The following is a 26,282-nucleotide window of genomic DNA, read 5'->3' on the forward strand; positions in this document are numbered from 1 at the left end:
GCGCCCGCCCTCACCCTGTCGACCATGTTCACTTAACGCGTAGAATCTGTCGACATAGATCAGCCTTTCACGTGTGGGCGGAGCCTAAACTGTGCTCTGCAGAAGGCTTCAGGTCAGACGTCCAGTAAATAGCAGTGACCCTTTGTGGCCTGTTAGACGTGGCACTGCAACAATGCAACGACTCCCTCCCTCCTCTCTCTCTCTCTCTCGCTCGCTCGCTCACTGACCACTGTTAACCGTTCACCGAGCAAAGCCGTAAAGTACAGGTCTGCTCCCATCTATTCTATAAAAGCCTTCAGACCCTTATAATTGAAATAAACAATATCTCCCAGTTAATTACTGGGCTGAGCTAATTAAAGAAAGGCCGTGGTCCTCGGCGGGGACTTTAAATACACCGCTGGGACACAAGAATGCAGGACACAATTCAAACAGGCAGAAAATAGCCGGGACTCTGTGTAATTTTGGTCGTGGACCGCAGGGGAAAAAATGTATAATTTAAGCCAGAAATTATTCATTTAACATAAACGCTTGTTTTAAAAAACAAAAAGTATTCATTTGAGAGGAGCTGGGGGGGGAGGCCGTGTGTTTTGTCTGTGATAATGCATGACTACACGGGACTCTACGCCCTGTGTGTGTGTGTGTGTGAACTTTAGCATGTGCTCATACGTCGTAGCGCGGGTTAAATCCAGTTTACGAGTGTGTGAGTGTGTTCTCGTCATTCCTGGGACGTTTTGTTTGTGCGGAGCTGCGATGTCCCGTTTGGTCTCGTCTTTGAAGCCCCTGCTGTGGTGGGTTTTTGATGTGGACAGGGGACCAATGTGGCTCTCTGTTTTCTACACACACACACACACACACACACACACTGATGAGACAGACAGAGAGAGAGGGCGAGAGAGACCTCCCCTGATGTTTGGCAAAAACACAGAGGCTAAAAGTGCTACTAATGGCATTCATGTGCAGACCGTAACAAACACTCCCCGTACTATTTCAGTGTTTAATTTAAGACACTGCATCTGTGTGCTGTTTATTACTCCGACAGGCTGCTGATGGCAGACCTAAATCTTAAAACCAAAGAAGGCATAAAAGATCTGCAGCTACAACTAGCACGAACAAAAACTGAAAATATCCTGAAGATGAAGCTTCAGGTGTCGATAGTCCAGAACGTTCCCATCCAGAGCTGGGGACGTCGTCAGCAGGCTCTCCTGGTCTCCTCCCAGGTGAGTGTGCCCAGAAGACCTCCAGAGGGAGGAGACCAGGAGGCGTCCTGATCCGACACCCCAAACTCAAAACACGACATGAAAACCGATTAAAGATCCTGAATGCACCGTGTTGCACGACTTCCCGTTCTGCACTTTAAATCAAGATTTAAAGAACCAAAGTGTTGCACTCTCCACGTCTGCATAAAGTGCGTTTGAACAGATTTGCATGCACACGTGGACAATGTTGGACATTTTCACAACTGCAGAAGAAGAAGTGGTTTAAAGTAGTGGGATCGTGCAGTCTTTATGCTATGCTAGGCTAGGCTACCTCGCTAAGATGTGTGCGTGCAATCCTGACGCTGGATAAGAACCGGAGGTTAAATCACGAGTTTGGACGCCTTGAAGCTCAATCGACACTCCTGACAGATTCTGTCTGTGTTCACTCTCGCAGGCGTTTTAGTCGTGGCGTCGAGCTCGACGTGCACGAACTCAAACGTATGACAGGTTTGAGATTTGAGTCGGGACGCTTTAGAGAAAGCAGAGAGGTGCAGGTCAAGAGTACACGCTCGGTTTCAGGTGGGCTGGAGGTCTGATAAGCGCTGCTGGCCTTGAGGCTGTAAAAGGGATTACCTGCGAGTGTTTATGGGACGAGAGAACACACACACACACACACACTAACACACACACACACACACACACTAACACACACACATGCATGCTCTTCGTTCTGCAGCGGTAATTCAAAATAGACCTGCTAGATCGCACACACACACACACACACACACACACACACACACACACACAGAGGCACACAAACAGTGCAGCCAGATCTCTAACAGATGGGGATCTCCCACCGCCCTCGCCGTGTTGCGATACTCGTGTTGCTTACTGTTGTTTCCATTTTACATCGATGTGAGGCAACTTCCCCAGATGGCATTTTCTGCATAGCTGAGAAAAGACAGCAGTAAACGACACTGTCCTGCTGCAGATGACTACCATGTGTGTGACAATAAATTACAGAGTTTTTCTTTTCCTCTGCTTCATAAACATTCTCACACATACTGTACACACACACACACACACACACACACACACACACACACACACACACACACACACACAGTGTATTTTGGTCTTGCGGAGACATTCCTGTCCGGCTCTTTGTTGTCGTGTCTTTAATGACTTTTACAGGCTCTGTCTGTGTCTTAGTTGTGTTTTTGAAACATTCTTGTCCTTATTGACGCCGTGACAGTTTGGTGTCAGGCTCTAAATAAGTCGACCTCACATCCAGATTTCTTCTGAGGACGCCGATCGGAGTCGGAGTCTCCTCTCAGAGATCCTTCGCGATGGCACCAAAGTTTGCACAGAGCGAGACGTGCGGTGGGTGGAAAAATCACGACTGTCGTTAATGACATCGAGTAAACACTCGTCACAGAAACAAAAGCGCCGCCTGAGATGTTTAAATGAAAGCATAGATTCTGGGTTTAGAAAGTACTGTTTATATATTTCTCTGCAGCATGGTGACAAAGCTCTTTTCTTTTTTTTGTGGTGTCGGTGCCCAAACAAACACTCGTGTCACCACTTCAAAGATCATCGTCATGAACTTTCCATCTGACGTTTGACTTTAAAGGTTTTAAAGCACTTCAGGGCCGAGTTTAGCCTCAGGACTTTATGGCTGATCCGCTTTCTTCAGAGGTCGTGACGTGGGGCACAGATGGCCTAGTGGTGAGGTCGCGTTCCAGGTGGGCGGCCCAGGTTCAAGTCAGACCTGTGGCTCCTTTAACTGCATGTCAACCCCCCCCCCCTAGCTTAGCATAAAGCCTGTGGAAATGCTAGCCTGGCTCTGCCTACCGGCTCTTCCAAAGATTCATTCACGCGGACGCAGCCAAGCTAACAATTTCCCCATGTTTACAGCATTAATGCTAAGCTAAGCTAACAGGGCCAGCGAACTTTATCTTCACTTGTAGCTCTCTCCAAACTTTTTTTTACCCATTTTCAGTCTTGATATTTAATGCTAAGCTAAGCTAACTTTCTGCAGGCGTTAGCTTCACATTTTGAGGTGCTAATGTTCCAGTGTGAAGAGCACATAAGCTGTTTCCCCAAAATGTCCCATCCTGACTCGTCTTGAAAGAACGCAGCTGCAGATTTATAAGCACAATCCTGAGGTCAGATGTTTCTGCAGCAACATGAAACTTTTAGAAATCATCAGAAGCAGCCCGAAGCTCGCCGCACGTCACGCGAGGAGTCAGAACTTCTCTAATACTCAAATTTTGATCTCATTAAGTTTGAAATGTTTCATGTAAGTCTCTGATTCTAAAATATATTTTAGGTGCTTTAAGGACTTGGCTTGACAAACATACATATGTTCGAGTCTGAAGAGAAGGAAACACGTGAAGACGAAGCGTCTCAGACTGACCGTGGGCCTGTGCAGCCGAGCTGTGGGAGTATCCGAGGGCGAGCAGAGCCGTCTCCACCAGCTGAGAGAAGAGGATATCCTTCCTGACCAGGACAAACTCAGCGTGCTCCTCTCTGCCGTCGCACACGTCTGTCTGCATCCCGCCATCCGCCTGCTCCACCACGCAGAAGACTGGAATCATCAGACCTGAGACAGAGAGAGAAGGTTCTTTAAGGTCTGACAGCATTTCAATCGTTTTGTTTGAGACTCTTTAGACCCTTAACTTAAAGGAGGATGTGTGACTTTTTGATCCAGTAGATGTCGCTCTTGAGCTCCAGCATAAAACCAAAACAAACTGCTGTTAGGCCACGCCTCCTCCACACTGAAGCCTCCGCCCTCCTCCAGAGACACACCTCCAACCTTTCATTCCTGTCGTGTTCGCACGGAGGACTAAAGCGCACAAGATCATCCTCTGCTCGGGCTGCACCTGTGTCCTGCAATGTTGTGTTAGCATGCCAATGTTAGCGCTCTTTAGTTAGCTGGTATGTTTAATAACCTGTGTCCTGCATTGTTGTGTTAGCATGCTAATGTTAGCGCTCTTTAGTTAGCTGGTAGCTTCATGTAAACTGACACAGAATGATGTAAAAACTCTTCATCAAATAATCAGTGAGTATGTTCTTCTTCTTCTTGACTCAAACAGCTTTTATACACAAGGGGAGGAGCCGGCCGTCCCGTCCATGTAAACACAGCTCTGACAACAACACAGCCAGCAGGACTCCAGCTTCTCCCTCACTGGAGACAGTCAGGACTCACACACACACACACACACACACAGGAGAGAGAGAGACTGGAGTTATGAGATATGTCTTCCTTTAAAAGATGGAGGGATGTTGAAAGCAAACCTGCAAAGAGCCGCTCTCTGTCCTCTCGACACTTCCAGGTTTTTTATCTAACGGCCTATTACACAGAAGCCAGAATAATAACAGATATGCAAATACTATTCAAATAAACAGACCTGCACTGAAGCGACTGTGCTGATAATAATGTTTCCTTTAATAGGAGACGGAAAAATTAACCCGAGCCATTCTGAATCGTCCTCAGAGATAGAAATTCAAACCAGGTGAGAAACAAACCAGATCCCCCCACGAAACCTTCAGAGCGTTTATGAAGCGAGCTGCAGCTCCCCCAACACACACACACACACACACACACACACACACACACTCACTGTGGCTGAAACCTTGACACATAAAAAATCCTTGTGTAACTCTTTCAGCGACTTCCCTGCAGCACATGTGGAAGATAAAATAAAACAATTATTTTTAATTGTTAAATGCAGAGAAATGTGAACATTATTGTGGGCTCAGACTCATCTCTCAGTCATCCGCGTGTTTTATCGGGATGGGTTCATCGGCGTGCGGTTACCTAAACCTAAATGACTAAATTGGTCGTTGTCATTGACTTCAAAACGGTTCTTCTCTGTTTGTGCCTTCCCCGAAACACTGACAGCCATTATTCATGTATTCATTGTTCTGATCCGCCACAGCTGAAAGTGAGTCAGAGAACACTGACGAGGATGAAACGTTCCTTTTGCTGAAACACTGAAGAGCTCCTGTTCTGATTTGTTCCTGAATGTTCTTTACCAGGTTACACATTCACACTACAGGTTATAATAAGTGCCTCATCTGACCTGGAGCTGGGAATCGAACCCCTGACCCTCCAGCTGAGAGACAACCGACTCTACCGCTGAGCCACAGTCAGGAGAGTCGTGGAGGTGTTTGGGGCTCTAAAGAAGACGTCTGTGATGCATCGTGCAGAACAAGCTGAACTTTTCAGCCCCGGGAACTTTTTCATCAGGACCCGAGAGTTCCTTAAAATATATTTCAATCTTCAACACATTTCACTTCAGGTTCCAGCATCGAGGATTTTACCTGCAAACCTTCCTTTGGTGATTTTCACCTCTACGTGAGCATGGTTACTTTCTGACCGGAGATGTTCCAATATCACGTTTAATTCTGCAAACTAATGAAGATACCTGGACTGGATTATCCGCTCCCTCCCGTCCCAGTAAAGGACGACATCTACCTGAAAACACGGATTGGTCGACCCACATTACTCTCTCCACTGTCACTGCATGGTGCTGTTTTATCATCAGCGTGATCAGTCTGATATTCTTCAGGGACGAACAGGTGACGCTGCCCTCACCTGAGGAGCGACACGGTGTAAAAGAGCAGCTGAGTGTTTTCACCCTCCGTGTCGTCCTGGCTCCGTGCTGGAACATCAATCCTTCCTCCTCAATCTCCGCCTTTTTCCTGAAAGGCTTTTGGTTTTGGGCCACCTGTCAACTGCCAATTAATTAGAGCTCTCTGAAGAAATGATGGGCTGAGAGCATTAGGCAGCGTCCCAGCACTAATAACACAGGGCACGGATACCGAGCACACACACATATGCCTCCTGTTTCCCAGCATGCACACACACACACACACACACACACACTCAGATCCATCCCACCCGTTGTTTTAATCAGTCAATTCCTCTATTTCTATTTCCTCCTCATTAATCACTCGGCTCCCAGTCCTCCAGGCTCTCATGGAGTGAATTACACACTGGAGCGCCGCGCCAATTCAAGTAAGTGAATTTCCCCCAACAGGGAAATATAACTGTCAACACAGAGCGGCTCCCTCCGACCAGCCCTCTCTCTCTCTCTCTCTCTCTCTCTCTCTCTCTCTCTCCCTCTCTCTCTCTCTCTCTCTCTCTCTCCCTCTCTCTCTATCTCTCTCTCTCTCATCCTGTGATCGCCCGCCCGCTCGCCGTATGATCTGGTTTGGATGATGTGATGTTTCCTCAAACCTCTAATCCCTCTAATATGTATCGGGATGAGTGAACGGGATATTTAAATAAGAGAGTGTGTGTGTGTGTGTGTGTGTGTGTGTCTGGAGTGTAAGTGGGTGTGTGTTTTGGCAGCGTTTCTTGGGTGTGAGTGTCACGACGTAGAAGTGTGTGAATGTGGACATATGGGGTGTGTGTGAGAATGTGAAGCTGCGTGTTTGGGTTTGAACGCTGCTCTGTGTGTGTGTGTGTGTGTGTGTGTGTGTGTGTGTGTGGCCCCCTCCTCCTGACAGCACTGTGTGGTTTTGGAGTAGACACGTCGAGTTTCCGTTCTTCAACGACAACCCGTCATTATTACACGCCGGCCATCCGTTCAGAACAGGAAACCCCGTCCTCTTTTTTCTCCTTCCTCTCTAAGCCCCGCCCTCAAAACCCCTTCGTCACGTTTCTCACACAGAAACTTTCTCTCAGTGGTCTGATCCTCATTTATTATTTATCTCCTCCAACTCTTCCAAAACGTGTTCTTGATTTTAATTCCAGTATCAGAAACTCCTCATATGCACAGAATTAGGTATCTGCGAGGCCCCCAGGCTCTGCTCCAATCAGATACCTTCCCTCAAGTCTGGATCGATTTGTTGTGTTATTAACTTGAAGGTATAAAGGCTGCTGCTGCAAACTTCTGTTTAAGAGCCACAAAGAACAACTGATCCCTGGTCATTTGTTACACACATTTAATAAACAACAGCACATCCAAGAGGAGGCCGAGAGCTGAGCTGCTGCTAAAGTTAGCGTTAGCTTGTTTACAGACATGCTGCTGTTTCAGTTGCTCTTTTTAAAGGTTTCTTTTTGGGGGGTTTTCGTGCCTCTCATCTAGAGACCGGACCTTTTCTCAGAGTCAGAAACCGGGGACAGGGAGAGCAAGAATGTAGCCGGACCTGGACCCGAACCCACGGACTGTGTACACCCCAAGCATGCGGCCCCCAGCGCCCCTTCGGCTCTGCTGTTCTAAGGTAAGGACTTCTTTATGGTTGAGCTTCCTTAAGTTTTAAACGTGAGCTGAACTCTCTGCAGAAGTCTAAACTTTTCAGTTTGAGAGAAATCGTTCAGATCTGCAGAGCTGCAGGTGGAAATGGTGGGAGGAGAGATTGAGGGATGACATGCAGAAAAGTGCCGAGGTCGGATTCGAAGCCGTGGCCTCTGCGACAAACACAAAGGTCTCTGTACATGAACGCTCAGCTGTCCCTTACTCAGCTAAAATGTTAAACTGTAGAGCAAATTTGAAATTAAAGCGAAACCCAGATTTTAGGAAACACCCCGAGAAACGTCGTGCACAGAATTTGGCGACATAAAGCTCCACAGAGAAGGTTCAATGCATGCATGAATGCATACACATAAACCAGAAACAACTTTCACAATGAATGCAGGGATCGATAACCCCGAGTGAGTTGTATAAATCTTGTTTATATGGAGCAATCTCCTTTATTTAGTGAGCTTGTATTATACAGTTCCCTCCTGACTTATAGATTAACAGAAACAGCTCGGCTCCTCCAGCAGCAGCGCCGAGCCAAACGCTGCTCACGCTCAGGATGTGACTCTCTGCAGAGCCAACATCTCTCTCTCTCTCTCTCTGCTGGAGGAGAGCTCAACACCTCAGCTTCTGAAGTGGACCAGCGAGGAGCCGTTTTCACTGCTGCTCGCCCAGTTCCCAAAAAAAATCTTAGTGTCATTCCATTTTGAAAAATAATAATCATCCTCCTCCTCAGGTGAAATCAATGTCCTCGCTCCTCTTCATCATGTGTGTGAAGTGTGTTGTTGTAAATCCACTCTGATCCTGTATTTGATCATGTCTATAAACCCCTCTATTTCAGCCCTGCTCAGAACAGGCTGTTTCTGTGTCTGTAGCTTTAAATATGTAAATGAGCTGTGTCTGGCCACGCCCCCTCTCTGGAAGGGCTCGGGTGTACTCGCTGCTTTCTCGGGCGTCCTATTGTTTTCATCAGACATTGAACGTGCGTGTCTTTATAAGCCCGTCTCTTACCTCCCAGGGGTCTCAGCGGCGCCCCGTTGTGGCGTATCCTCGGACCAGTGGGGCTCCCATTGAGCTCCAATCGGCCCTTCTTCCCCGGCGGTGGGAGACCGCTGAGGTCCGGGCTGCCTCCCCTCCGCTCGGGACTGTCCTGGGTGATGGGACTCTCCCCTCCTCGCTCCATCCTCCTCCACACCCCCAGAGGAGTTCCAGCCAGAGAGAACGAGTCTGAAAACAGGTGAGAGCACGAAATGAAGACGGCTGTGCTGTTTCCCGTCTCGGCACCATGAAGCTTTATTGTTGTTAAAAAAAAAAAAAAAACAGATTTGAAACACATCAGTGAGCCACACTGTAGACTTGATGACATGTTTCTTTAACACTATGAAAAAAACAATCGTTTACTTTTGACTGAATCCTTCACACACCCTCCTGCTGCCCCAAATAATCACTAGAGCACCAAATGAGGATCCATCCGCAGCTGAAAGTAGTCCCTAACAAAAGCAGACTTTAGTCCTGCTTGATCCCCAAATGGTTCAGGTTAGACTTCAGCCCTTTATGGATCTAAATGTTTGGGGCCCAGCGGTAAACACACATGTGTCCTATAACGTGAAAGTCTGAGGGTGACTGGTCCGAGAAGTCTGAAAGTATTGAGAGTATTTTTACACTCTGTTGTTGAGACACGCTGCACACACACACACACACACACACACACACACACACACACACACACACACACACACACACACAGGACGACACGCACACACACATGCACAAACAGGAGGTTCTGCGCCTTGCTCATGGAAACCTCTGCAGGGCTCAGGAAGTGACCTGGCACTAATTTTGAAACTTCGGGACTTCAACCAGCAACCCCTCCAGTTCCCGACCTGAGTCCGTCCAGACAGTCTCAAAGTCGGTTTCTGTGTCAAGATGTTCGATAAAAACGTCTCAAAAATAAAAAGAAAGAATCTAAAGTGAATCACCGTGAAAGGTTTCTGTCTCACTACACAAGTTAGAATTCACACCCAAACATCTGTACTCTATTCTTCTTACTACGTCGGACCTCCTGCAGACTTTGACTCTTCTTGATCGTCACTTCATGGAGGAACAGACGAGTGGATCAGATACAAAGAGAGAGAGGAAAGAAACCCACACAGGATGACATGTTGTTCTTTTTTATAAGCTCACATGCTGGAGCCAAACGTGCACGCGCACACAGACGTTTGGGGTCTCCTCTGTCCCCTGATGAGAGAGCTTCAGCCAAACGTCCAATACGGGTAATGTCAGGAGAAACGCTGCCAGACCAGACAGGACGCGAGCCAGCCTATCAGAGAGCACGCTCATGTGGTGCCAAATGGCCTTCTTTTATTTACATACGAGCCCCCGGACGATTTCTGTCGGCGCGTGCGACCCTCAGGGACGACAGAGAGGGATTAGAAAAGGAAAAGGTCTCAGGATTTAAATGAAAGGATGGACACTGAGTTGGAGAGATGATTTCTGCAGAATCTGTGCTGATAGTTTGTCTGTGGCTCGATTAGTTAACGCCTCCTCCTCGCCTCCCTCCGCCTCATTTCTTTAAATATTTCTGCAGCTTTTACGCCTCCAGCTGTCGCAACTCCGAACAAAAGACAATGTTTTTGTTGTTGTGGTGACTCTCCGTCTTTCTCCATCTCTCCTCTACCTTCTTTCACAACATCATCATCAAAAAAAAAAAAACACCATCCACCGCCACCGCTCTAAATCTGAGACGCATTACGAGCTCGAGGGGCGAAATGTCAAAATGTACAATAAATTAAAAACATTAGCTTTGGCGTGATTAAAAAGTGTGGGAGGCAAACAGGCCAAAAATGTAAGTGGCAGAGTTTAATAAAAGTGGGTTTAAGAAAGAAAAGGAGTTCAAAGCAGCGGGAGCCATAACTCACGATGTGCTGAGAAAAAAGGAGGCATTGTAAATATATCCAACCACTAACAATGTTGTAGCTACAATAAAGAACAACCAAACGTAACAGAGCATGGAGACACATTCACAGGGCTGATTTGGGCGCCAGATTACAGCCTGTGTGTGACTTCAGAGGCTGATTTCTCCCCCTCCTATTTCAAATAATCCTGCACACTCGCTATCACACTCGCAGGTCTTAACCCGTCGTCGCTCCCTGATGATCCCTATCACGACCCCGGCCTGAGACATCTCACCATCTAACCCCAGCTTTCATGCATGTGTACAAACAGCACGGCAGATAGCCACAGATTCCCAGCATCGTCTCTGAACACGTGCAAAGACGCAGGAATACTTTTTTTTTTCTTTCTTTTTTGTTCCATGAGGACATACGCCTCGATCACAAAGGCTGCGAAGAATTGCACATTATCATAGCAGCCGGTATAAAGAGGTTTAATCCAGCTCTGCTACGTCAGTTTAAAATCTCTTCTCACGTCTGTTTTTTTCAGACAAAAATCCAACAATTCTTTTTCAAAGAATATTCCAAATGAATAGATTCAGAAACTTAAACAAGTATTTTATAGAAAACACAGTTTAAAATACAATTAATATTTATCATGTTCAAATCAAGCAGCAACCTCCGGTGTTGAAAAATGAAGCCGATGCAGAAGTGTAACATCCTGCAGTTCCTCAAGTGTCCACTAGAGGCTGGCTGCAGAAGCACAGGAAGTCACATACAAAGTCAGTGTGTTAGCTTGATGCTAATCAGTCAGAGGACAGAGTCTCTGTGGAGGGGACGATGCAGCAGCTTCACTTTCAGAGACGTCTGTAATTATATTTTGACGATAAAAAGCTTCTGATTTTACCTTTAAACTGTGTGTGTGTGTGTGTGTGTGTGTGTGTGTGTGTGTGTGTGTGTGTGTGTTTGATGCGCACATAAACATCCTCCGTCACACACTGACAATACATGGCGTGTTGAGCAACGACCATGTGTCCTGAAGTAAAAAACGGATGTGACAGTATAACGCTGATCTGTGTTAATAACTCTGACACACACACACACACACACACACACACACACACACACACACAATATTTATTAGGTCAGAAACGCTGATATCAAACCGTGTGAGGATCGTTATCGTCTGTTTCCTAAATCCTTCTGCAGCGAGCTCTTCGATAAGCGAGCGTCGAAGCTGTTAATAAAGACGAGATAAGACGAGCTGTTGATTGTCTGTTGTGGAGACGAGGAGCGACGGTAATGTCTCATTGATAAGGAGAGGGTCATGACACATTTTTTACCAGTTTATTGCCTCTCTTGGCAACAACACACCTCACAGAGAGAGAGAGAGAGAGAGAGAGTGCAATCAATTATTAAGGACTTTTATCATTAACCTTAATCCTGTACCCACTGAGAACTAGGATCAATGTTGGAGATGCTTTTGAAACATGGAGAGAGGTTAGAACGCAGAAAGCTTTACAGACCCATGCAGAGCTGGCTAAACACTGAAGCTACAGTGTCTCTACATGCAGAGCTGGCTAAATACTGAAGCTACAGTGTCCACCACATGCAGAGCTGGCTAAACACTGAAGCTACACTGTCCACCACATGCAGAGCTGGCTAAACACTGAAGCTACACTGTCCACCACATGCAGAGCTGGCTAAACACTGAAGCTACAGTGTCCACCACATGCAGAGCTGGCTAAACACTGAAGCTACACTGTCCACCACATGCAGAGCTGGCTAAACACTGAAGCTACAGTGTCCACCACATGCAGAGCTGGCTAAACACTGAAGCTACAGTGTCCACCACATGCAGAGCTGGCTAAACACTGAAGCTACAGTGTCCACTACATGCAGAGCTGGCTAAACACTGAAGCTACAGTGTCCGCCACATGCTGACCTGTGTGAGAGGAGGGGGCGGAGCCAGACAGCTCTCTGTGATGATTAGAGTTTATACTGCAGTACTCATTTTAAACACTAGGGGGCGGAGCTACATGTTGCTTCATTAAAGAATACAAAATCAGATTTTTTACTGTTAAATCAAATAAAAATATTCCTGCTGCAGACGGAGCAGGTCAACCCTGCGCGCTCAGTTTGTCCCGTATCGTGTTTAATTCTGGGACAACCTCATGTTTGGATGATAAGCCGCTGTATCAAATTCCACATTATTACACGTTCCAGACATAACAAATACACACGCAGAGCCAAAGACGGCAAAGATTGCAGAGCGAGAAAAAAAAAAAAAAAAAAAAGCAGACACACCCAAAGAAATGGAGGAGTAGGAACGGGACAACAAACACACCTATAAACAACGTGTCCAGCTCAGAGACGTAAACACACACACACACACACACACACACGCAGAGTCAACGTGTAATTCAAGGCCAGTCTAAACTCTCCAAATCAGACTCCGGACTAACACTGATTGGTACTCGCATCAGTTTGAAGGACGCACCGTGTAATGACGGGGGAGGAAGGGCAGCAGCAGGAGGACGTGGACGAGTCACTCTCTCTCTCTCCTGCCTTCGTTTTTTTACCTCGATTAAAGTTTGGACGCAGACAGACTTCTTTGTTTTTTATAAAGAGCAGGTCAACTATCCCTAAAAATAAAGTCTAAGTCACTGGATATCAAATGTTCTTTGACGCTACAGAAACAGGAACCTTCAGGAGAGGTTACAGCCAGAACTTCTAATTTCCAAATTCTCCTTCAGTTCGCCGCCACTCGAGTGCGAGCGGCGCGCTCCACGGTCTCTAGAGCTCAAACTCAATATAACGTTTAATATAAAATAGTCTATTTTAGCATGCTGCAGGATCGTGTCAAGAATTCGACGACTTGGTCAGGAGGTCAAAACAAGGAAACGCACACAGTCACTTTCAAAATAAAACACAATTAACACACTTGCGTTCCTATTTTTTCAACTTTGTCAACATGACGTCAGAAAAAGACGTTTCTTCTCTTTGTTCCTGCGTGATCTTGAACTTGATGTTTCTGCACGCTGAACATCCAGAGAGGCTGCAAGCTGAGCTGCTGCTAACGTCAGGGAGGGAAATGCTGCAACCCCCCCCAGAGGCTCCTCCGCTCACACACTTGTGTTTTTACTGGAGCGTATTCTTTGACCTCTCTGTCACAAACGCTCAGACAGACGTTGAGCTTTCCTGTCAGCCTGGAATCAAACTGTGCCCTTCAGTGTTTTTACATTTAAAATGAAAGACCTGGAAGCAGAGTCTACAGGACGTCCATGTTTTTAACTCGCCTGCTTGAACTGCTGACTCACAGATTGGACTCATAGATTTTCTCTTTTTTATGCAAAGTTTAGTGTTTTGTTAGTTTTCTTTGTCTCTCTCTCTTTGTGTAACTTTATGTTTTCACTGCTGACTGTCTCGACCAGGTCTCCCTCGGGAAAAAGAGATTCTTAATCTCAAAGGGACGATCCTGGTTAAAGAAACGCTCAAAACGTTTTAAATAGACAGGCGTGCGTGAAATGTAAAAAGTTAGGATTACAGATAGATTACATGTATGCCACTCGTGGCTTCAAATTTCATATGCAATCACGAAGACGCACACACGCGCACACACACACACACACACACATAACTAGAGTGTGACAGGAAACAAAGAGCAGTAAACACAGCAGCTCGCTCACACACCGAGATTTAAAACGGAGAGTTTCAGCGGGACGATCGGCGGCGAGAAGTCGGAGGAATCAGACGTTTGTTAGAAAGAAAAAGAAACTGACCTGAAGCCCCAAAACTCCCAGCTTCTCCTGCTCTAACTGCCTCTGCTGTATCTGTATCTACCGTTAGGTTACGTGTCTGCTGCAGGAGGGTTGTTCTCTGAACATGCAAAACCACGCACACACACACACACACACACACACACACACACAGTGACCTGTCAGGGCATTATTAGCACTGATAGGAGGGGAGAATGGGAGAGGCGTCTCCCTCTATAGGAAGATATTCAGACACTGCTGTTCGAGATCCACTTTTATAGCCGGGTTATCAAGCTATTGGTTAATGCTTGTTCTGTGCAGCACAGATAAAAGGAGGAGGAGGAGGAGGAGGAGGAGGAGGAGGTGGAGTGATATTAAACACCCTGCTGTTAACACACTGACGCATGTGTTCACGTCTGTATGCACAGGGAGGATCGGCACCAAGCAGCAAACTCACACACATGAAACCCCACGGTCAGACATGTCAAAAAACTGCAGTTCCTCCAGTGTCCACTAGAGGCTGTCTGCTGCAGTGAGTCAGTCCCCATAGAGCTCTATGTTCAAATAAAAATAATCAGTGGGCGTGGCCTCTTTGAGTGACAGGAGCTGCTAGCTGTCCCCTCTGACCTTTGACCTCCAGGCCGTGTCTGTGCTGTTGGAGCCTTTTGTCCATGTAAATATCAGACGAGTTTCTCTGTGAGCGTCCAACAAGTCTGAGCTGCACTTTTTACAAGCAGCCCGCCTCCAGCGTTATCTTATTTACATGTTAGCAACAATCAGCAGCTATCTGAGTCAGCGCTCCGTGTGCGCGGCGTGTTCGCTCGCTGCAGAGAAGACGGCCAGCTGCAGCGTAGAGGACAGGATTTCAGCTCTCTGTTAGCATTTCAGTCGCTTCAGTAAACAACTCCAGTCAGCTGCGACCACAAATAGAATCTCATTCTGCAGCTAACACGATGCTTCACAAGCTAACTCAACACATAATGAATCAGCTCGACGCACAAACCCTCGGATCAAACTTCCCTCCAGCTCCGCACTCTCGTCCAAATGTTGTCGAGAAAAGAAACAACAACAACACGGTGGCGGCCAAAATGTGAAACGCAGCGCTACAAACCGAAAGGTGAAGTCACGGAGGCTGCGTCCGTTATTTATGCCGACTGAGGCACCGGGCAGACGAGAGGCTGCTGGGAAAAGACTGGCGCTGCATTTCTTGCACAATTAAAGTCACAAAAATGTCAGAAAACAAAACGCTGGATTGTCATTTTTTATGTTCACGAGAGATGATTGCTGTTTTTGGGGAAGGTTTCATTGTTGTGAAATTTGTTGTTTATGTGCGTCAGATGTGTTACTGTGTGAGAGGGAGAAAGACCTTCAGGACAAAAACACACAGCCTTGGTTCTGTTTGTAGCTCTGGAGGGGGTCCACACACACACACACACACACACACACACACACACTGAAATAAGGGGGGTGGGGGGGAGGGCCTTCTGGCAAACATGTTCGTCTCTCGTAAACATCTCATTTGATAATTCGGGATGAAGCAACATTTATTGCCTCGCCCTTGCAGCTATAGAGGATGCATACACACACACACTTATCCCCACACACACACACACACACACACACACACACACACACACATACACAGACAGACAGTAAGCCACACAAACCACAGCCAGCACGCTACACAGACTGGCTGCTTTAACACTTCCAGGGACCACACACTGACTGTCAACGCAGCAGCAGCAGCAGCAGCAGCGGGGACAAAAATGAAAACAGACAAAATGCAGAAAGTGGACAGAAGCAGAGAGTTATTCTAAAGAGTGACTTTAAAAGACATCCTGCCATGTTCGCAGACATTTAGAGGGCAGATTCAGCACAAAGAAAACACCAAAAGTTCACCACACACACACACGCACACACACACACACACACAGATGCCAAACCGTCCACCACAGGTCACACCAGCCTCACCAGAGTGGGAAGAGCGAGCTGGAAAAGCTCTCAGCATCCACTTCCCAGAGCTCTCCCAGTCACATCAGGCCGTAAAACACGTTTGTTTATATTTAGATGAAATGTGCACGACCTAAAATGAATGGGAGACATTACGAGCGGTGATCTGAGAGCGACGCCCACAGAGAGAGAGAGAGAGAGAGGAGCATCATTAGAGAAGCTTGTCTCTGCCCACGGAGCCGCTCTGCTATCTAATCTGCAGTTTAATAACGCTGACACACCCTTATTACGTGTGAACTGAGCTGGATCACACACACACACACACACACACACACACACACACGTAGGAGGGAGGAGAGTGACAGAAATATCAGAGCCGAACCTCAAGATTTTACATTTTTGATTTAAATGACCTTTCACTCATTAATTAATAAAATATTTTTATGGTTTGATAGAACGTGTTTTTTTTTTCTTTACTTTCTTAACATTTTTAAACATTGATCTAATTGACTGTATACATGAGATTATTCTATGATGGATGATAACTTCAGGAAAACAGAAAAATAGAAATTGAAGCTCTCAGCTGCATTTTGAATTTGATTAAAAATGATATTTAATTTGATGTGAAATATTAAAATATTGTGCCACTATTAGCAGTTAATTTAGCAGACGCTTTGGTCATGTTGTATTTTCTCCTGCATGTTATTTGGATTTGATGTTGTTGGTTTTTAATTTTTTATTTCAGTCCCTGATTTAAAGAAAGAGGAGCTGACCTTTAGGATGTGAATGAATAAATAGCATTTAAAGGATTAATGGATTAAAGGCAGCCTGAGTTTATACAGAATGAAACTTCAAATAAAGTGGAGATTTTATGGCTGAAATTGCAGACCAGAGATAATGTCCATGTCGCCCTCAGAGAGTTCAACACTATTTCACTTTTCCACTTTTTTTTAAAGCCCCCCCCCCTTCTGAGTCTGCGCAGCCTGTCAACTTGTCTTCTTTTCTCTCTCTCTTTTTTTTTTTAATCATGAAGTGTGCAAACTTGAAGCTGACAGCCTGCAGGCCTCAAACCTGCACACAGTCTCCATCAAACCGACTGAAACGAATCCGTTTCTCCTCGCTGTTTGCTCCAAAATAAATCCACTTTTTATACATTTAATTATTTGTGATATTTCTGTAACATGAGGAGAAATAAGTGTTTTAGATTGGCTCAGAATGCCTCACGCAGCTTCAATTAATTATTATTTATTCTTAATTTATCCACATATTTAAAGTTATGTCTGTGCATAAAAATAACGCTCATTTCCCGCTCCTGCACCCCTCCAAAATAAAGACAAAATGTCCAAACGGGAGCTCGTGGTAAATCAATGAGGACAAAAAGACCGGTGACGGTGAGGAACCGGCTCGTGGCTTCTTTTTGTTTTTATGTGGGGTTTTTTTATTTGGTAAAAGGTCAGAGAGATTCTGTACAGTTAGATTTAATTCAACTCTTAAAGTGAGAAGTGAAGCTTTCATTCCCTGACGCTCGAGACGCCTCACCTGTTTACGCGTCACCTTCACGTTGAGCTCCACGCGGGGAGGGGGGGGGGGGGGGGGGGCTGCTGTAGGTTTGACTTCGTGGCTTTGCTTTGTGTTTATCCCGGGACAAACTATCGCTCCTGACAGCAAGGCCTGTTTCTCATTCTGCAGCAGTTGGCTTCAGTTTCTCCTGGAGGCCTTTTTCTCCTCTGATCAGCTCGTGCGCGCACAGATCTCTTTATAAGCTGCTTGTGAATTAAAAAAAAAAAACCTGTGTGTGTGCTCTCTGAAGCTCAGCGTGTGTGTGTGTGTGTGTGTGTGGGTGTGTGTGTGTCTCAGGTGTATCTGCAGGTGAAAAGGTGCTGGTTCGACACCTCTCTATGTTTTATTCATCCTCTGCTGCTGCCGGAGGAGAGGATGCGCTTCAACGCGGAGGAAGAAACAGAAAACAGAAAAAGTAGGGCTTCATTTAAAACTCGTGTTAAACAGTAACGTGAGTGACACCTCTCACATGAACTCAGCTCTTTAATTATTTATTAAAAGTTAAAAAGTCACAAAGTGAGCACACTGACGCACTTTTTCACACATTTAAAAAATATAGAGCTTTTAAACGCGCGCGGACATAATCACATATATACCTGTAGTCTCTGAGTGTATGACCTGTAGTGACCTGAGAAGATTAAGTGTAAATCTTTATTTAGTCTTCTTCTTGAAAAAGATCAAAATATAAAATTCAATTCTGCTGAGTCATGAAAAAAGTTGTCAGATCGTTTTAATAAAGTCTCAAAATCTTCTTGCATTTTAAAAATGTTTAAATAAGAAAGAATTAAAAAACTATATATATTTTATTTTAAGAAAGTCACAAAGTCAAAGGCACTGAATGTTAACTCTCTTTCAGGGGGAATTTGAGTCTAAAATGTCGCTAAGTATTTATCAACTTTAATGTATTTATTGGATAAATTAAAAACGTGTGTATTAAGTGGTGTTACACCATTTATTAATGAGTGTATATTTGATATTATGAGAATATTAAGCTGCAATAAAAACACTAATAATACTGATCATTATTTATAGTTTGTGTTTAGTTCAACTTTTAAAGGGACCGTTTTTATTTATTTCACATTATGATGCATCAATTAATTTAAAAAAACACTCATCTATGTCAACGTTAGTCTAGTGTGTGTGTGTGTGTGTGTGTGTGTGTGTGTGTGTGTGTGTGTGTACACACTCACTGTTTACGGCGTGTCTGTAGCGCTGCTGCCCGCTGAGGAGGCTCTGTCCATTGAGCAGGAGTATTGAATCCAGGGCTGAGCTGTGCTTCGGCTCCTGGAGACTCTGCGGCGGAGGATCACGGAGCTCCCCTCGAGCTGAATCTGGAATCGTTAACCGGACCGGAGATCCACGAGAGAAGAACAAAAAGTTAGCGTGGAGATGACGGGGTCGGTTTGGGCGCGACGAGACTGCGCGTGGAAAAAAAAGTGTAAAGTGAGCAGAAGGACCGGGAGGATGCTCGATCAGAGGGGAAGTTAAAGTGGAGAAAGAAGGAGGAGGGAGACTTTGGGGTCAGCGGAAGTGTTCTGTCCTGTATCCCACAAAAAAAGTTGCAATCTTGGGCAATCAATGTCTCTCTCTCTCGTCTTCCTTTTTACGCGTTTTCCGCCCTTTTAGCTCAAAACGCCTCTCAGCTGCACAAGTCAGCGCTCCTCTGAACTCATGGCTCCATCCTCTAAGGAAGTGGACGGAAAAAGAGGCAAAAAAAAAAGTAATGTGCGAAGAGGGAACAGAAAGAAAGCTGGACCGTGGAGCTCGGCAAACCGGCGTCTGAGGAGCAGCACGAGCGCGATTTTCTCGGAGCGCTTTCTAATCAGAGTGTGTCACTTTCAATCTTTGCTGTGCCAACGGGCGCACTGACTGATAGAGGGAGGAGAGAAGGGAGGAGAGACAAAGAGAGAGAGAGAGAGAGGAAGGAGGGAGGGAGGGAACAGAGGGGGCGTCAAAAGCTGATCTGACCCACAGGAAGCTTTTTGTTGGACACAGAGTGAGAAAAAGTGTCCATCAGAACTTTTATCATTATTAAAATGTTTCCAGAGGTCCCCCCCCCTCCTCCTCCTCCTCCTCCTCCTCCTCAGATGCTTTAATAAAATCAGCTCTGACTTAATGTTCATCATTAACAGTTGCGTAATAAAGTGTAAAGCGCGGGGTCATAATGCGGGACTATCACGCAGACCTTGACTTTAATGAGAGACAGCAGATAGAGCATTAGAATATTTCTGTGAGCGCAGCACAAACTTATCACTCTGCTATCAGCGCTGCAGCTCCTCACTAATACTTCCACCCGGCAGGCTCATCCCGCAGGTACAATCAGCTCAGGTGAAGTCCACGCGCTCGTGCACGTTAATAGGCTGATAAGAAGGGCACAGATGAGACATCGTGTTTTTTGTCCAAACGCTAAAAAAAAAGTCTTTCTTCTCCCTGAGATTCAGACTTAAACAGTCTGTGGTCTCTGCGTGATCACATCCCGCGTCATTCTGCTGCTGCTGATGACCACGCGCACAGCTGACCTGGTCACCAATGTGTTGTTGCTTTAAACGCGCGCGCGCGCGCACACAGAACTTGGCACAGTTTTCGTTCTGGAGAAAAATCCAACAAAAACACGGATAAATACTGTTTACAAAACCTGCTCACTCATTGTGTGTGTGTGTGTGTGTGTGTGTGTGTGTGTGTGTGTGTGTGTGTGTGTGTGTGTGTGTGTGTGTGTGTGTGTGTGTGTGTGTGTGTGTGTGTGCGCTATGGCCTTTAATTTGATGTGAGATCATAACTCTCGCCCGTGGATTGGCTGGCTCGTCCTTTAGATTCAATGTGAGATTAAAATCAGAGTGACCTTCAGAGATAAGGAGGATTAACTGTCGAGGGTCAGGCATCAATAAAGACTCATTATGGACTTATATATAAAATTACATTTACACTAAAAGCATCAGTTTGAAGAAGTCCTCAATGAAATGTGTTTTCCTTTAAATGTGGAATAATCACATGAACTGAAATAACCCGAGCTTTTTAAACATGTATAGTTGAATCAGGAATCTTGACGTTTATATTTAGCAAAAAAAAACTGACAAACAATTAAAAAACAAACAAACAAACAAAAAAGAAAAAAGCCTGAGAGTCACAGAGCCTCACATTCTCTCCGAATCGTAAATTCGTTTTTTGACGCAGCTCACTTCATGTTTGTGATTCCCTTCTTTCCAAACTTCCGCGTGCAGCTCTGACACGTTCAACTGCAACTTTTTAAACAGCACGAGACACAGAGAGAGAGAGAGAGAGAGAGAGACGCTGAGTAAAGCGCAGCAGGGCGACAGGAGAGGAGAAGCCGCGCGTCCAAACATGTTGGCTGAAGGAGCCTCGTGCTGGTGGGACAGGAGCCGCGCGGGGCACCGGTGACAGAGAGGAGGAAGAGGAGGAGGAGGAGGAGTGGGTTCTGCTCAGCTCTCCTGGATGAGCTGCTCAAGTGGGGTCAACTCAAAGAGCGCGTGCAGCTCTCCAGGAAAGAGAGATTTGAGGCCTCCGTCCTCGTGACCATGAACGAGTCCTGATCAATGAGTGACGATCAAAGTGACGTCAGTCTGTTCATCCAAAGCTGACCGTCTCTACAGCCCAGCCGTGGCCTTCTTTACTTTAGATTTACGAGCACATTTAAAGCAGGAACCTCTCAGTCCCGTGTCTGACTCACCTGAGCTAGAAGCCTCGTGGAGACACACCTGGCTGCTGCTGCTGCTGCTGCTGCTGCTGCTGCTGAAGAATTAAGTGGGAACAGACCGAGGCTGAGATCCGGAGCGCTGCTCGCTGCTCATTCGTCAATAATATTAAATATGATAACGACGAAGATGACGATGTCGGTGCACGCGCGTGCGCGGGGAGAGAGTGACGTAAACGCAGGCCTAATAGCGACGATAAGGGATCAGAGAGATGTCATGAAAGGTAAAAACGTCGAAATGAGCAGATTTAGATTTCATCTCGTCCCCTGCGCGCCGATCTCACGCAGTTATTTTAATTTCTAAAAGCTCTCATTAGAGGTTTGAAATAAGATCGTTAAAATCCATTTGCAGCTTTATTCGTCCCCACACAGGCCGTTAAACCCAAAGTGTCTGCGGCTTCTGGAGAGGGCGATATTAAGCTCCACACTCGGCACCCATAATTAAGTGGTGGGCCAGAACTCCTTTAAGAGCAGCATTTGTAGTTTATTTTGATTTATTGTAGAGAATTATATTTAAATTAATTACAAACGTGTTGACACGAGGGGGCTTTTTGTTCGTTGGAGTCTCTCTGTGAGGTTGTGAGCAGGATCATGAATGTCCTGAAATTTTAATGTTTTCCTGCGAAATCCAGAGAATTCAACACAAATGTGTTTTTTGCTTTAAATATTTGATCAGTGCACAGAAAGGAGAGCCCGGGCTGCAGAAATATCAAGGTTAATAAAAAACAATTAAAGAAGAATATTCTCCTTCAGTCTCCTTCAGATTTTAGAATATTTTAAATAATAAGAAAATAAATAATTGAGTCTTAATAGGTGGAGTTAAATGCGGAGTTACAGAGGATCACATGAGCGTCAGTGGAGCGCGTGTGTGTGTGTTTGTATTTATTCAGAGAAATGTTCACTAACTGCATGTTGTGCATTTCACCTCATCATGCAAACTCTCCTCTGCAGCCGGCGGCGTGAATTATTGACGCCACCGGCTCCGCTGCATCACTTACCGGCTGCTTCCCTCCGTCTATTTTCCATTTCTTGGGGATCTGGGAATCTAGGAACGAGGCCAAACACGCGTAAAAAAAACTCCACGAAGAAGAATGAAATATTGATCCCTGAAATAAGCTCGATGGAGATGGATTGAGAGGACTGCTGTGAATAATGGATGAGCCCCACAGCGCGTGTTTAACATGATAGTGATTGGAGAGTAATGTGGGCCACTTACACTTATTGAGAACATATTTATCGTGCAGGTAAGTGTGTGTGTGTGTGTGTGTGTGTGTGTGTGTGTGTGTGTGTGTGTGTGTGTGTGTGTGTGTGTGTGTGTGTGTGTGTGTGTGTAGCCTGGCCCGGGGGCTCCGTGCATACTGCGGCCGATAACTTCCTCTCACTGAGCACCTCCTCCCTCACACACACACACACACACACACACACACACACACAAATAATAACTTTTTTTTTTCTTTTTTCCATATTTCACTTCCAAGCAGGAAAACGATTTCTAGCGAGTGACCGTGTGATTGTGAGCAGAGCACGAAGCTCGTTTAGAAAGCAAGAAGTCAGCAGAATCACACAGAGAAGAATGTGTCTGCTTTGCATCAAGAAAGGTGAAATATTAATAAATATGCAGAGTTTGTTAGAGCCTGGATTCACATCATGAAGCGTTCAGGAGAACAGATGCACCATGCACAAGTCTAAAGTCACTCCTCTCACACCATGAAGAAGAGATCCGGGCTGAAGACAAAGAACCGCCCAGCTGCTTGCTGCTGGCTCGCGCGCGCTTTCATGCCACGTTTGTGTCTGTGATATTTGCCACCAAGAAGCTTGTTTGCTTGCTCGGAAGATTTTTGCAGACTTGTTGTGTTGTCACCTTGTGAGTGGGTGAGAGAGAAAGAAGGAGAAAAGCAGTAAAGCAGAAGCATCATTTGTGCAAACAGCGCGGCTGTGTGGCGGAGAGGAAAAGACCCAAAACATCCCGAGAACACTGCAAACAGACAAACAAACAAACAAACAAACAAACAGCAAACAACGAAGAAGGCTGGGTACCAAACTGTTCTTTAAAGAGACACAGAATAGTTCATCTTCCCATAATGACCCAGAATCCTTTAATTCTGCCTTCATGCTTTGGTGTCTAAATAACGAAGTGTCTGAACTTACAGGCACTAAAGAGCGCGCGTGCGTCACCTCCAACAGGTGAGACGCTGCGAGCTCTCAGGAAGACTCTCCATGCATCTGTATGAAATAAAGAGGAATAAAGCGGCTCATGCTGGTTTGAAGCATGTTTGCAGGAGAAATAATTAATTATTTAAATCTGACATATGGATGGATTTACTTTATTGATCCCAAACTGGAGGATTTGTGGAGTTACAGCAGCAAATAAAACAGAAGAATAAAAACAGAAATACCCCCCCCCCCCAAAAAAAACAACAACAACAACAACAACAAAAAAGCTGTCTCTTTCTGCCACCCCCCCCCCCCCCACACACACACACACACACACACACACATCGTGGAGGTGTGCACTGTGATGGGTTTTTTTGTTTTTTTTATTGTTTTATCAGATTTTTTAAAACAGTTTTTATTTGGTGTTTTTTCCCTGAGTTGCACAACAAATGCAGCCAAATAAATAAATCCCCTGACTTTCCCTTTTTCGTTGAAATAATTTCAGCAGCTTCACATTTTAAATTCACTCTGCAGACAGACGCGCACGTGCTCATCATTGATCAGGAGATAAATCAAAGATTGAATGAGAATTGAAAAGAGAAGGAGAGGCCTGACACGATGTGAAGACGACGATTCAAAGTGTTTATGCAAGCAGAGGTTTGTATTGGTCATTAGAAATAATTAATAATAAAAACAGGATTTAGGTTCAAAGTTAGACGAAAAACATCAACAAACACATTTGAATCCATAAAACACAGAAGGAAATTATAATAATTATTATTAGGCCACATGTAAAACGAGAAATAACGTGGGCCTCCTTCTTTTAATTATTTTAAATAATTAATAATTATGATGATTATTATTATTATAGTGTCGCTTAAATTGGTCTCGTGGTGAGAATCGAGCGACTGAAACCGGAAGTAACAAAACGTTAAAAACAAAAAAACCCCAAATGAATAACTGAATAAAACACTCGTGTCTAAAATGACTCGTTTTTATTTGTATTTATTTATTAGATAAAGTGGTTGTGAAGGTTTAAATCTCTGAACTGATTTATTTTTAATTTTCGTTAAAAACACAAAAAGATGTGTTTTTTATTAACTATTAATTGTTAAAGTTATTGTTGGCTGAAAGTTAATATTCGGTTTATTCGGCTGATTTTAAAGGACGTTTCATTCATTCTTTTCAAGATCTTTAAACTTAAAACCTTTAAAAAATCATAACTTGGTTTCCGTGCTGACATCACTGATCAGCGCTTCATGATGACATCACAACAAAACCTTCCCACGCGCACACTTTGACTGATATCAATTATTAAATTAATATTAATTATAACAATAATTATTAAACTGTTATTTTTCATAGTCATATGATAATAAATGTTCATAAATAATAATTACATTAAAACATGAATATTGCTGTTAATAATAATAATCACATCTTCTATCATCAGAGTGAAACTCACTGAAATCATCAACATAATCTATGATTTTATCATAATATAATTATAATCAGAATAATGTCTGTGTTGATGTTTTATTTAAAGTTTATTTCTGATTCATAAAAATAAAAATACTCAACATAATTCTGTTTTTCAAACGCAAAAAATAAAATCCTCAACTTGATCAAGTTGTGTGGAGAAAGATTCAATGTGTTTCATATTTTCTTTTTATTTCTACTTAATACAAATAAAAGTCTATAAACTCATTCACAGGTTCAAATGGTTTTTTCTACGTCTTTGGTTAAATTGAACTCGTTAAAAAATAATATTTAGAATAACCGCTGGAGTAACTCTGTGGTAAATTAATACTAAATTAGAGGTAAATTAATTAAATCAAATAAATACAGGACTGATTGAGGATTTAGAGCTACAAAAGAAATATACATTTTGTCTTAAAAGGTCAATAAATGAATTGGGTGGAGAGAGTGGGAGGAATGACATGCAGGAAAGGAACCACGGATCGGATTTGAACCCGGGACGCCCGCTCAGAGGACTACGGCCTCTATAGATTCATTTATTGATGGATGACAAATATCTCAAACTTCATGATCTCATTTAAACGCAGCCGTAGAAATCTCTCCTCTGATCTTTAAAGCGTTCAGTTGTAAAACGTTAAATCAGTTGTTTTTATTACAAAGACGTCCTCATCCTTTCACCTTCGTCTTTTCTGTCCCGAAGGATTCATTGATGTGTTGTTGGATTGAGCGGCTCGTCGAGGTCTGAACTTAATGAAAGTGTTTGAGAACAAACTGAAGACATCGGCTCGATCGTCCCTCTTTCTGTCTCTCACTTTGTGTCCGACTCTCTGAGCTCTGACGTGCAGCTCCCAGGATTGTTTTCCTTTCAGTTAAAAGCCGTGGCCCCCGCCGGCGAGGCCCCCGCAGCCTCTCCCTCCCTCCTCGATAAGTCCTTACCTGAAATCAAATCCTGGTGCTTAAGGAGGAGGCAGCGGGCTGCAGGCAGAGAGAGCGTCAGCACTCTGCACTATGTCATCGAGCACAACTATTTGACAGTTGGAATTATCTGTAAATACTTCATTAAAGTGTGTATGAGTTCCCCTCTTGTGCGCCTCACAGTCCAACTCTGCTAAGATTTACAAATGATAACGTAAACACTGAGAGAGAGAGAAAAAAGAAATTCAATTCTCATTTGAAAAGAATCACAGAGGAGGGGGGAGGAGAGGGGAGCTGTGGGAATTTGATTGGGGGCCCACGAGCAACAAAACAGCGGAGGTCTGTGTAATGAGGTTTGGAAAGTGTGTTCAGTGTTTGGGGGCCAACGTTTACTTGACCTGCCAGAGGGATTGTCT

The 26,282-nt window shown here is 44.7% G+C and overlaps 2 protein-coding genes across 2 annotated transcripts in view; both read right to left on the minus strand.

Annotated features, from left to right (window-relative positions):
• Positions 1-18,949, minus strand: part of satb2 (SATB homeobox 2) — a gene marked incomplete at its 3' end in the record, with an annotated part of 38,866 nt that extends 19,917 nt beyond the window's left edge. The window contains 3 exon segments of the mRNA XM_079357913.1: positions 3,616-3,801; positions 8,462-8,677; positions 18,800-18,949. Coding sequence (XP_079214039.1) covers positions 3,616-3,801; positions 8,462-8,633 — 358 coding nt within the window. The 5' untranslated portion in view covers positions 8,634-8,677; positions 18,800-18,949.
• Positions 1-26,282, minus strand: part of dnajb11 (DnaJ heat shock protein family (Hsp40) member B11) — a 146,732-nt gene that overhangs the window by 100,148 nt on the left and 20,302 nt on the right. The window lies entirely within an intron of this gene.

This window comes from Symphodus melops (genome assembly GCF_947650265.1).
Source record: "Symphodus melops genome assembly, chromosome: 12".
NCBI classification, from domain to species: domain Eukaryota; kingdom Metazoa; phylum Chordata; class Actinopteri; order Labriformes; family Labridae; genus Symphodus; species Symphodus melops.